We start from the raw sequence: 13601 nt of genomic DNA on the forward strand, positions 1-13601 counted from the left end.
TATTTTGTTTTCACAGGGTGTGAAATTAAAGAAACGCCAAGATGTCGGAGTGAGTAACATGATTCTGTCAAATATGGACTTACGTTATCATATAAGTCCATATAGATTTGTATAATACAAATACAATGTGTTTCTTCATCCAATATTTACTTTATAAGAGTATCAATGGGAGTGACCAAGTTTGGTCAAATTTAATTTTCTTTTGTATTTCTTCCTCTCATAATATTAATTATCTCCTCCATCCTACAGGAAAAAGATGTCATCGAGTCGTAAGCACCATCTGAAGGTAAACAACATCAGTCTATTTACTCAACAGTGTGAACCATTTCATGAAAGAGGTGCTTTTTGGAACATTTTCATGAAATAGGTGATATTTGGAGCATCTTTGCCTCTCATTACAATCAGCACATCTGTTTGAAGTTGGGATGTCACATGAACATGAGCACAGATGTAATACAGTAAAACTCAAACAAGAACTAACCTCACAGGAATATCGGTTAGAGAGATATAACAACATAACAACAACAATTCACAATTACCCAGAAATCCCCAGCAAACTGTATTGCTCCTTTCTGTTGCTAAGGAATTGTGGGTAATTGTGAATGATCTCACTAACCGATGTACCGGTTCAGGTTACACCTTAACTGCTCCTCCTGAGACATCTCATTTACTGTGTCTCTGTTTCTCCAGTGTCTATAAAAAATAAATAAAAATAAAAATAAAAAGTCTAGGTTTAGAAGAAGGTCTTTCCTTCTGTCACAGAGACTGCCAATGGCCCCGGGCTTGAGCTGGATTACTCTTCCTGCTACGACTGGTGGATTGATGATTCACTTGCTTAGTCAAATGTATCGATTGTAAGTCACTCTGGAATAAGGCGTCTGCTAAATGCCAAAAATGTAAATGTAAACCTGTGATTTTGATTCTTGTTTGATTATAACTGTATGACATCTGTGCTCATGTTCATGCATGTGATTTGTTGGGGTGGTTTCATTTGGCACACACTGGCTTGAAGTGTGTGCAAGTCTGTCACTGTGGCCCATTCACCTTTGAGGTATTTTGAAGTTTATAAAAAACCCTTTCACCCATACGAGCCTTCCCAGTAGATTCTATGGAGTTTCCCGTGTCGGCTTATGTGTGAACGCGACTGACCAGGGAAATTCGACCAGGCAATTACCTGGGTCGGGACCATGTATTTTTCCATGCAATCTACCGGGTCAGCTTAATGTGCGAACAGAAGCCTGAACATTCCCTGGTCCGTCTCCTTTCACAGCTGTCCTGCATCGCGCAGTCAGGAGGGCAGAGCGCATAAGAACTGCCCCAGACTCTGAATATCGCTAAATATACTACTAAATATAATTCCACAACTGGACACTACTTCATTTCCAATCATAGTGGAGGTATGATATATGGCAGATATATATATATATGGTATATGGTATATGGCAGTCTCACGCGCCTGTCTCGTTCGAATAATGTCTACTATGTTCCAGTTCTGCATCCAGTTGAATGTGTGATTCAACTAGCTTGTGTAAGCCCGGGGCAGCCAATATAATTCCACAACTGGATAGTACGTAGTTTCCAATCATAGTCAGCTAGATTACTTACTTAGCTAGCTTATTTACTTATGAAATGTACATTTTGTGATATAGATGCGTTATGATCAGTGCACACACACTATCTCCTCCCAGCAGCTGTCCTGCATCGTGCAGTCAGCAGGGAGAGCCTGCAGCGCAGAGTGCATAGCTATATGTCTAATTCAGTTAACTCGTATTATGCTTACCATCAACAAGTTCTCCCATACCATGCTTTTGGACTAGTATAGTATGTTTATATCAACGGTAATGAAGTGCTTTAGTTGGCGAGCGAACTTGGTGATGGTAAGCATAATACGAGTTGACTCGTTGTTAAATTAGTGTGAAAAATATGATGATAAATACATATAAAACAGAGGTATGATATATGGCATATATGGTATATGGCAGTCTCACGCGCCTGTCTCGTTCCAGTTCTGCATCCAGTTGAATGCATGATTCATGTAGATTGCGCAACCCGGGAATTGCCGACATGTGTGAAAGGGGGCAACACGGTAATCTACAGGGATTTGGCTCAAGTGTGAACGGCGAAAATCACTGGCAGACTCGGGTCGGGATTCTATGCAATTTACAGGGAACTATGTGGGAAAGGGGCTTAACTTTGAGATGCTGTGGTCTGGAAATGTGAAAATGCTCTTCCTAAAGCGAGGCTACTACTAGTTACAAATAAAATAGCTCCAAAATGTTTAAGGTTCCTTATACTAATAGTCTAATTTAAGGTTATTTAGACTATCAGATAGAATCATCTAAGGTTCTTTAGACATAAAAAAAAGTTATACCATGATTCATAAATGTATTTATTTATTTCTATTTAAAATTATTTAAGTAACCGCCTATGGTTGTTTCACAAGAACCATTTAATCTATATATAGATTACATAGTTCTATATATAACATTTAGGGGTGCCTTGTATCAAAGCATAGAACCTTTTTCTGGTTCGATAGCGTGCAGGATCTGACTAGACTGGACTGTAAATAAATATATCAACAAACTGTTGCTGTCTTTCAGAGCTTGATGCTCTCCATCGCTAAAGGTTTACTGGAGGCAGAAGTCAAAGAGAAAGTGGATGAGAGAATTAGGTATATGGAAGAGAACTGCCCTCCCCTGTCCTTGCCCAGAAGTACGCAAGAATTACAGGTAAAACAAACCCCAAAAATATAATCTAACCTTGCCCCCCATGTATGACATCATCGGTTTTTATAACATACATTTATGTTTTTATTACCATTACCAATACTTCATATTTGTTGATGTCACATCTCAGGACCTCATCAAAGAGATGCACCATAAGATTGATGCAATAGACGAGGAGAGGTATGACCTGGAGAACAAAGTCGGCAAATGTAACAAGGAGGTATATGTCCTTCGACCACTGTGATCTCCTAAAACTTAAATTCCATCCCATTATTATACTCTACTTGGCTGCCAACTGGATTCATATGTGTTTTCCCTCTTCTACTATTGTCCAGATTGAAGACCTGAACATAAAAGTAATTGACCTGAAGGGCAAGTTCAAGAAGCCAGTTTTGAGGAAAGTGCGCATGTCTGCTGATGCTATGCTCCAGGCTCTGCTGGGCTCCAAGCACAAGGTGTCCATGGATCTGAGAGCCAACCTGAAACAAGTGAAGAAGGAGGTCAAAGAGGAGGTGGGTATCTCTCCAGGTTGTTTCTTGATATTTATAGATATCTCACAATATTAGACCTATAGACTGAGGTCAGTCATACAGAATGAAGTACATCTTGAATACATGCAGTACGTATACATGCTCAGTATTGGGCAACCGTGCTATAAGGGCTTATTGATGTGAGTCTCTCCCTGCAAAGGCTATTTGCCAAGCTCTTTTCATGTATACAACTGACCTAAGCTGCTCTGAAATGACAAACCGTCAAATCACCAAGGAGATAGCATGTTGTATGCCTCTCAGCACCCAGCCAAGCCTCATGCCAGGGTCTTGTGGACACTAATCAGTCAATCTGCTGCTGTTGCAGGATAAGGAGTTGCGTGACGTTGGTGACTGGCGTAAGAACATTGAGGACAAGTCCGGCATGGACGGCAGGAAGAAGATGTTTGAGGCTGAGGCTTAAGTATTCTGCCTCAATTCCCAATATTAGTACCCCCTTGAATGTATTTCTTGATATCAGACACAGAGCTATCACTTTTGATTCACTCTTTGTCTTGACGACCCGTGTATTTCAACCAGTGTATATTTCTGTAAACAAAAATATTACATTTTACTCCTACGGAACAGAAACTTGCATAATAAATGATTTTAAGTTTGGCACCAACTGTGTGATCCCATTTATGTTTTGCTTACATAAATGTTGGCAAGTATTTACAATAGCTTTGAAATACTCCCATGTTGAAAACACTGAACTCCTAAAGTGAACAATTTCATCTGTAAATAGGGTTGTAACGATAAATGGATTAACAAATATATACTGTAAAGAAAAGAATACATATAACATTAAAGCATCTGTCCCTTTATGTATTATGTGGTACATCAGTCTATTACTTCACAATTACAATTTGTCACTGTGTTGCAACATATTGATGTAATGTTGTTACAAGAGTAATTACAATGTTACTATACTGGTGTAAGATCGACTTTGATTTGAAGTGTGGTAGGATTTCACTATCATACTGTTATCATGCTGCCACGTGGATACAATGTAAACCTAACAGTAGTCCAGACTAGGCAGGGTTAGGATTAGGGACGTATTTGTTTATTTTTGTTTATTTAAAGGATCCCTATTAGTTTATGCCGTAACAGTTTGCTAATCTTCCTGGGGTCCACACACAATCAACATTACAACAAATAATACATTTATACAGTAAATAACAAAAAATATATATAACAAAAAAATTAACTGAAGAACATTGATACAGTAAAAATATAAAAACAAAGTTAAACCCAAAGAGTCATTGTCATCCTATACAAACATGAACCAACAGCAAACATCTCTATACGCGTCCAATCAACCCAACTAAACAAACAAACAAAATGAAACAACCTGTCATCAAACACTAATATTCTGCGAGAGGTGTTGCCTAAAATACTGCGAGGGAAAAGTTGGAAACAAGCAATTCTGGTGACTTTTGATGGGAGAATAATGTAATGATTAGTGTGAGTGAAAAGCATGAAATGATCGGGTCTCAAGTAAATGATACAAGGCCTTTGGCTGGTTCACCTGAGGGCACCCTCAGGTCTGGACCCCATAAACAGCTTTGATCATTACAGTGTTGCATATAATATAATATTTGTCAGTATGTCAATCCCAACTCATCCAAACCTGCAGTAAAATCTAACAGGGGGGCCGATGTCAAAACGCACCACCACACAAAGTTATCGCATATAAAGAAAGAGCTGTGTAATGTGAGATGGAGTAAGGTGGACAACCTTGCATTTTGGATATTTGTCCCGATTCCAACTATGGCAAACCTTGCCTTAAGTTAAATCCTCTGTGATAGCACACACTGCTACAGGCATACTGGAGTACATAACTGTTACGGCTCTTGTCCCAGTTGGCACGAGTCAAAATATGACTTGACTATTGTTGTTGAGAGGTCATGTGACCTCCGAGCGAGTATGTGGAGCAGGTGTTGGTAGGTCCTCTCACCAGGGTGAGACGCTCTTTGGTGGTGCGACTGAGTGTTGTTGAGGAAAGGAACAATGCCGTGGAATAATGTGGTAAGTATCCACATGCTTTGTAGTTTTTGTTGGTTTTTATTCACCCCCTAAATAATTTTTTGGGGGGTGTTTTGATCCACACTTTTGCAGATCCTGCTCATATCTTATGTTATACTAGTGACATCTGAATTCCAAATAAATGGGAAAGATTTACTATTCTATATTCAATCTATATTTATATTCATCTATATGGTGATTGTATTGTGTCCAATCATTTTGGAGGTCTGCAGAATTCTAATGCATATTGTGGGATCTACCCAACAAATTGCATGGGATAAAGCGTAAACTAGAGGTATCGTAACATGGACTACGCTTCCCTTGTCTATCTATCTCTTACAGGGAGATACTGTCTGTGTCTATGCTATAATAAGAAAACATCATCATTATCAAAAGTCTACTGCGTGCCATGGAATCCACTGACATCACTCACTCACAGACATCCAGTATGACGCATCTAAGGTATGATTTAATGTTTGATGTTTAATAGCTTGGAATCTTTTTGCAATAAACAACATGCATGCCAATTGCATGAACTTCTCTCTGAAAATGTATGTAAACGATGGCATGCTCTAGTACTGTTGACGATAGGTCTTTGAAGTGCTGTTGGAGGGCTGTTCTCGATATTCCATACTGCATGGGGGATGGCAACGGCTATATAAAAGATAATGAAATAAGAATAAGAATCTCGAAGGACAGGTTATTTATAATGGAAGAGCTGGGGAAAAGGGGCGTGGGGGGGGGATGGGGGGGGACTGTACTGTATTTCATGACCTTGTCAGCCCATTGGTTTGAAGTAATCCGCTTCCATAAAGAGAAAGTAAGGATTTAGATAGTGATCAAAGAATGCAATATATACCTTCTTAACACATCACTGTCTGTGGTCAGTCTCTCTCCATCCTTTAACACGGCTGTACGACTCTCCACAGCCTTTAACACGCCTGTTACAACTCTCCACAGCCTGTAAGGTGAGAATCTATTCTATTCTGAATCTATCTGTCTGTTTGTCTTTCTGCGCTGTTTCTCCATTTTAGATACTGGGGCATAGAGAGAATTTTTTACTCAGATTTAATAAGTTAAGTTAATGAACATCATCATATGAGATATGGCAAAGTGATTTCATGTAATTATCTTATTGGTAGAGAATGATATGTTTCTGTAGTTAATGTTTTTGTAATTTAAGAGGATTTACGAAAGAGAAATGTGTAATGCATTTTAGTCGGAGAAAGGTTCAATGTATATGATGCTTTGTATTTGGTTGCTCACTCGGCTAATAGTCCAAAGAAGTCTTGATTTGTCTCCGAAGGAAGATAAAAGTGTTTTGACTGTTGAGTCAGACAGTTATGGTACACATTTTCATAGTCAGCTGAATATCATTAAATTTTTAAATTAAGCGTTGAAAAGTCTCAATAGAAATTCTTGTACAAATACATGATTGGGTATACTTGATTTTTTTCTGGCAATATTCATAGTCATATTTCATTTTGTTGATGTTCTAACTATTGTTCTAACTCCAATAGTTTTTGTATAGAGAAGAAAATAGGCGATGTGTGGTTCTGTGACTACAAACCTCCAGTGTGTCCCAGGATTAGTACAGTTTGATAGATGGACTGGTGATGGCATGCCGAAAGGGAACACCACTACCAGTCATACATTTGAAAGCGATCCTCAAATGTTTTCCTTCCTGTCAACACCAACTCTTTTAGACATAAATATTACCTAATTATCTATGTGTGGACATAGATCTTTTCTGCCCCACTGTGCTACAATTTCTTGTCTACAAATGTTGCTGTTTTCCTATTGATACTATTCAACTACTGGTTCAGTTCATTTGCATAGTGAGGATACGACTTTAAATGATACAAGCGCAAGTTTGACCATGACAGCTGACATCCAAGCACACAAGCGTCTCTGTAAATACCTTTGGCTGTTAGGAAGGACTCAGTACAACAAAAGGAAGGACAGCAGTACAACAAAACATTCTGAGGATAGTGTGCCCACTCATGTAAAGATCAGCCATGTACTACTCTAGCTTTGAAGTTTTCAGAACTGCTTTACTTAACTTGTTGGAATACAGTACATGTATGACTTTTTTGTTGCACAGCAAGACGCCTACATATTGATTAACAAGCAACAGATTATAGTTACACTACTTTTAAATCAGAAATGTCTCTGGGTAATCGTAGCACTACGACTGCCAATGGCCCCTGGCCCAAGCATAGATTACTTTTTCCTGCTATGACTGGTGGATAGATGATGACTTACTTAGTCAAATGTATTTGTAGTAAGTCGCTTTGGATAAAGGCGTTTGCTAAATGCCTAAAATGTAAATGTGTTCAGGGAGAACAGAGACAGTGAACTGACAGAGCGGCAGTTATTTTTGAGATGTGCCCTAATGTCTAAGGGATGTTCTAAAGGGCAAGGCCGGCACCACCAGCTGTGGTGTTGTGTTTCCAATGCCCTCTATGAGACAAGCCTACCATAACACAGCCACTTAAGACAAAATCTAGGCCCAAATTTAGATCAGCACTACTCAGATAATATTTCATCTCTGGGGAAACAGCGCGTCAAGTCATGATTTGAGTTGAAGTGATTCACAGTGTATTCTTATCCATAAAGATCACTCACCAAAGTGTGACCACTCACAAAAAGAGACCTGAAAATTCAAGTCTGTCCCCACGGGTGGTAGTGTTTCATGTGGACTAAAAAGTAGATATACAGTAAAACTGTCATTTGAGTTTGTTAATTGTACAGAGAAATCAAACACTTACTATAAGGTTAAAGTCGTGTTTCTCAGCTTTTATTTGATGGTCTTTGTGTACATATTGGTTTCACCATTCAGAGGAGACACCACTTTTTATGTATCGTCCATCTAATTCATGGTACCAAAAGTAATGGGACAGATTTATGAAATGTCCAAATGAAGCACTCATGTTTAGTATTTGTTTAACAATCCTTTGCATGCAATAATAACTGCCTGAAAACTGTGTCTTCTCGGATGATGCTGCCATCTTGTTTTGAGGTGCCTAAAATCTTATCATCAGGAAATGAAATGCATGCTAAATTGGATTTAAAAAGAAGATTGACTCGGCCAGTCAAGACCTTTCCACTTGTTGTCCCTGAAAAGAAATCCTAGATATGGCAATATGTTTTGGGTCCTGGATTGGGACATGGATTACACTCGAGCAGACAAGATGTTTCTATACAGTATACTTCAGAATTAATTCTGCTGCCATCATCAGCAGTTACAATCATCGATAAAGAGGAGTCAACTACTTCCAGTGGGAGCTATACATGCCCAAACCTAACACCCCCTGCACCATGTTTCACAGATAAGGTGGTATGTAAATCTTCGGCAGAATGCTTTTTTCTTGAAACTTTCCTCTTGCGATCACTCTGGTACATGATAATATTCATCTCAACTTTGGTGCCCCCCCCTGCCCCCACGTTTCGTCGACGGGGTGTGTGTGTGGGGTTAGCTGAGTTTTTGATTGACGGGTGTTTCGTCAACGGGGGGGGGGGGGGGGGGGACCCAGTGTTTCTGCCAGCAGCCAGCCCTCATTCATCTGATGTGTCCACAAGACCTTTTTCCAGACCTCTGGAGGCTTTTTTAGCAAACTGTAACCTGACCATCTTTCACCTTTCTGAGGATAACTGGTTTGTACGTTGCAGTGAAGCCTCCTGGAGAGTGTTCCTGATCTGTTGGACAGTTGTTGTTGTTGTTGTTTTTTTCCTTAATTATGGTGAGAATTCTTTGGTCATCCTCTGTAGAAGTCTGCCTTGGCCTACAAGACGTTTGCGGTTGCTGAGATCACCAGTGCATTTTTTTGATCATGATGTTCCAAATTGTTGATTTTGGCATGCCTAAGGATGATTTTTTTTCTTCTGATTTTTCTGCCTAATAATTACTTTCTTGACTTCCTTGACACACCTCCTTGGTTCTCAGGTTGACAGACACCAATAGCAAACTCCAAAGGCAAATGCAAAGCCTACAATTAATACTAGACATTGACAGCTGTCTTAAGCCCAATGCACACGGCGTGCGATTTTGTCGCACGACAACATTCGATTCTCAACCCACACCAATGAATGAATGAATGTGAATGGAGAATCGAATGTTGTCATGCGACAATATCGCATCGCACGCCGTGTGCATTGTCTCATTCAAAACAATGGAATCGAATTCGGCGGTGCAACAAAATCGGGGCCGTGTGCATTGGCCTTTATGCTTGCACAAATTATGTGACACACCTGAAACACCAAGCCAATTGTCAAGCCAATTGTTCCATTATTTTTGGGTACCCTGAAATAGGGGAATTATGCATAAAAAGTGTTGACATTTCTGAATAGTGAAACCAATATGTACACAAATACCATCATATCAAATCTGAGAATCTCTACTTTAACCTCATAGATGTGTAGAGCCAAAAGAAGAAAACATGCTTCACTGTCCCATTACTTATGCAGGGCACGGTATATAGAGTGCATTCAGAAAGTATTCAGACCCCTTCACTTTTTCCACATTTTGTTGTGTTATAGACTCAATTTAACACTAGAAGAGCCGTGAGGGGTCCCCTGTGAGTAAAAAGAAATTCTATCTTTGCACTCGATCAAATTTCAGGACCCTCCTTTCATGACTTTTCCTAGATATGTGCGTTCTACCACCCAGTATCCTTACATTTTCAAAATCACTTCAGGATAAGATAGTATAAAGCTGTTTTGTAGTTTTTCTGTGTAGGCGGCAGGCTAAAAAAAGAAGCGCCCTCTAGTGATCTCTGTCTGTAAATAGCAGATTTACATTCTAAAAAGGGGGTCTATTTGACCCCCAAGGTGGCTCTACTAGTAGGTAAAATAGGCACGGCTGTTGTAGTGTTAAAATGGATTCAATTAAAAGAATGTGCCATAAATCCACACAATACCCCAGAATGACAAAGTGAAAACACGTTTTTAACAATTTCTGTAGATTTATTACAATTTAAATACAAGAAATAACCCATGTATGTAAGTATTCAGACCCTTTGCAAAAATGTCATCAACAAATGACTCAATAAGTTGAATTGATTATAAAATTACATAAACTATTATCCTTGCATTAAGGCCTGGACTACACGTACAGTATATGGATATTTTTTAAAGCAGATATTTTCGTCCTCATTTTAAAACAAAACTCTGTCCACACCACAAAAATATCTCTGTCCATACGAAAAGCCAAAACTGAACACGATCTGTCAAATACCATAGATAGAAGAACGTTATGGGCATGCGCAGTCAGTTGTAATCAAACAGCGACAGTGACTCAAAACGTAAACAGACTCAACTCTTTGAAACAGACAGAAAAGAAAAGTACAAAACAGACAGAAAAGCAAGTTATGGCGACCAAGAAGAAAGCAAAAACTGATTCTTTTGTGTGGACCGATGATGAAGTTGCTGTTTGTTGCTGTTGACAAACGTTTTGCTTCAATGCGCATGTGTGAACAGCTTGATGCTTGACGTCATTGCATCAACACCAGCTCCGTTTAACATAACCACACTGATCCACTCAATCGGATAGTTTTTGATTTCTTCACTTTTTTATCCGTTTAGAGAAATCTCTGTTTATGTGATTGAAAACGCCGTTTTCGTATGGTTGAGAGGCTCAATTGTACAAAAAAATCGGTGTTTAGAAAAATATCCATATACGTGTAGTCCAGGCCTAAGATGGACTCTTGATTGATTGATTGAAAACTTTATTAGAAGATTTGCAGAAGTAGGTACATGAAAGTACATATTACATACAAGGTCAACTAACAGGATAAAAACCCAAGAAAGCCACTGGCTTATTTCAATTGGGGTCCTTGAGCTTATGAGTGATTTGTTGCATTCTCATTGCAAAGGGTCTGAATGCTTATGTTCATGAGGTATTTCTGTATTTCAATTGGAATACATTTACTGAAATAAAAGAAAAAGTGGTTTCGCTTTGTCATTCTGAGGTATTGTGTGTGGATTGATGGCAAATTATTTTAATTTAATCTATTTTAAATCTGTGTATACTCACACTATATAAATACGTATATTATTATTTACACTATTTGAAATACTACAGCATCAAATGCCTTGTGGTTCTGTATTATTGTGATGAAATGCAAAACATATTTGGTAACAGGCTTATTATTGTTTTCCATTTCTAGGTAGTGAGGAAACCAAGCAGCCAAGATGGCGGAGTAAGTAGCCTATACAACCATTACAGATTTTTTTAAATTTAGTTTCTTAACTTAATTCTAAAATGAACACACTTTTTTTCATTGGTCTACAGCAAAAGGATGTCCATGAGCCGCAAGCATACCATAAAGGTAAATAATCAGCTTTTTCTGTTGAGTGAAAGCTTACAATATAATTATAATCATAATAAAGCTAACACATTACATAAGAAATAAGAGAAGATTTGTCATTATGTAATCCTCAGAGTGGTATGCTGAGCGTTGCTAAGGAGCGGCTTGAAGCCGAAGCAATTGAAAAGGTTGAAGAAAGGAGGAAGTACATGGAGGAGAACTGCCCCCCTCTGCAGCTGCCTCACTCTAAGGACGACTTAATGGTACAATGTTTTTTCTTCTTCTCTAGGTTGGCGTACTATGCCTACATTGGGAACCGCTTTACTGGTAAAGAGCAACAAATATAATGGGTATAGTGGTACATTCAATAGATGCTCATGGTCTAACCAACATGATGGGGGCAGATCAACTTTACATGTTTGTAAAATAAGTAGGCCTATATGCTTGTTTTCTGAAATATCAATTAGTCAGTAGCCGTACATAGCACATAATGTACACCTCAAACCAAATATCGGAGAAACTCGCTCTGAATCAAAACAAACACGTTTGCTACCATCGCGTTGGTAAGAAGGAACATTGCTATGAACATCTAACTGCATGTTTAGCACATCACAACATGCTGATAGAACATCAACATGCTAAAAACACATAACAACACATAATTAGATAATGACACTTGCTTCTGAACACGTCCTAAAACGTACATTTGTTTAAAAGCCATGTATCACTAACAAAGTATCAATAACCTGCATAAGCAGGACGGGACGTAATACAGTGAATCCAATTCACAAATTCTACGTATTTAGTGATCCCAAAACTGCTGTTTGTTATATCTTCAACACTTAAACTTTCGTAATATGAAAAACACATTTATTTATTTATTTTATTTTTTAATACATGTTTTTTATTATTATTATTCAGAACAAATCTACATTTCCTGAAATAAAATAGACAGCCTGCTGTTGTTATTACACTTACTTATTTATCTACTTTTGATTGAGGCTTTGGAGAGCTCCACAAAAACATACTGTATAGTAATAATCTACTTTATTGTATTCTTTCCTTAGGAACTTTGCGAAAAGATGTACGAACAAATCAATGTGATTGATGAGCAAAGGTTTGACCTGGAAGTCAAAGCGAACATGGTTATCCATGAGGTAAGAACGTTTGTCTGTCCATGGATTTATTAATTGGTCTCATGTGTCGAGCCACCTGATTCACTGATGTTTCTGTTCCAAACTCAACCTAGGTTTGGGACCTGAACATCAAAATTGTTGACATGAGGGGCAAGTTCAAGAAGCCACCACTGAAGAAAGTGCGTATGTCTGCTGATGCTATGCTCCAGGCTCTGCTGGGCTCCAAGCACAAGGTGACCATGGATCTGAGGTCAAGCCTGAAACAAGTGAAGAAGGATGTCAAAGAGGAGGTGGGTATTTTTCTAATAATAATCTAATTTGGAAACGCGTTATTGTTAAGATTTGGCCTTGTGACTGAGTTCTCACTTTTGCAGGATAAGGAACTGCGTGATGTTGGGGACTGGCGTAAAAACATTGAGGACAAGTCTGGCATGGGTGGCAGGAAGAAGATGTTTGAGACAGTAGATCCTGTCTAACCTTCCTATCCTGAGATGTATTTTGTGTTAATTGAAGTATTATTGCTTTATGCCACAACTTTTGTTTATTTTAAAAACTGTAACGACGTCTGAGACAGATGTGTGTTCCTGCCAGTTTGCAGCAGCTTCACTCCCAGGCTTAGAGTCTGTGGGATCACAGCTCTTACATGTGCTACCTTTGTAAGACCCCTCTTATGTACTGTATGTCAAGCAATCTTTTCTAATAAATTGTCCAATCCAATTATTTCTGTGCCAATGCCTCATCTGTTGACTGTTGCAGCCATTATGCTGTACTCTGAAGAGTCTGGACTATTGGTAACTCATATCCTTTTCTGATTACTAGTGCTATGTGCATCAGTCCCATATGCCATATTCGCACGGGACTAGTATTATCTGGTGACCT

The 13601-nt window shown here is 38.7% G+C and overlaps 1 protein-coding gene across 1 annotated transcript; it reads left to right on the plus strand.

The window, feature by feature from the left end:
• Positions 1-253: 253 nt before the first annotated feature.
• Positions 254-13198, plus strand: LOC308165320 (uncharacterized protein; the record flags this gene model as incomplete). The annotated part of the gene is made up of 11 exons (XM_080539479.1): positions 254-286; positions 2601-2729; positions 2857-2946; positions 3062-3238; positions 3582-3665; positions 6239-6246; positions 11571-11607; positions 11721-11849; positions 12654-12743; positions 12836-13012; positions 13097-13198. The coding sequence occupies exons 1-11, from the start codon at positions 257-259 to the stop codon at positions 13196-13198; spliced, it is 1053 nt and encodes a 350-aa protein (XP_080395605.1). The 5' UTR covers positions 254-256.
• Between the last annotated feature and the right edge of the window lie 403 nt (positions 13199-13601).

The sequence above is a fragment of the Nansenia antarctica genome (assembly GCF_963989245.1).
Source record: "Nansenia antarctica genome assembly, chromosome: 9".
NCBI classification, from domain to species: Eukaryota; Metazoa; Chordata; class Actinopteri; order Argentiniformes; family Microstomatidae; genus Nansenia; species Nansenia antarctica.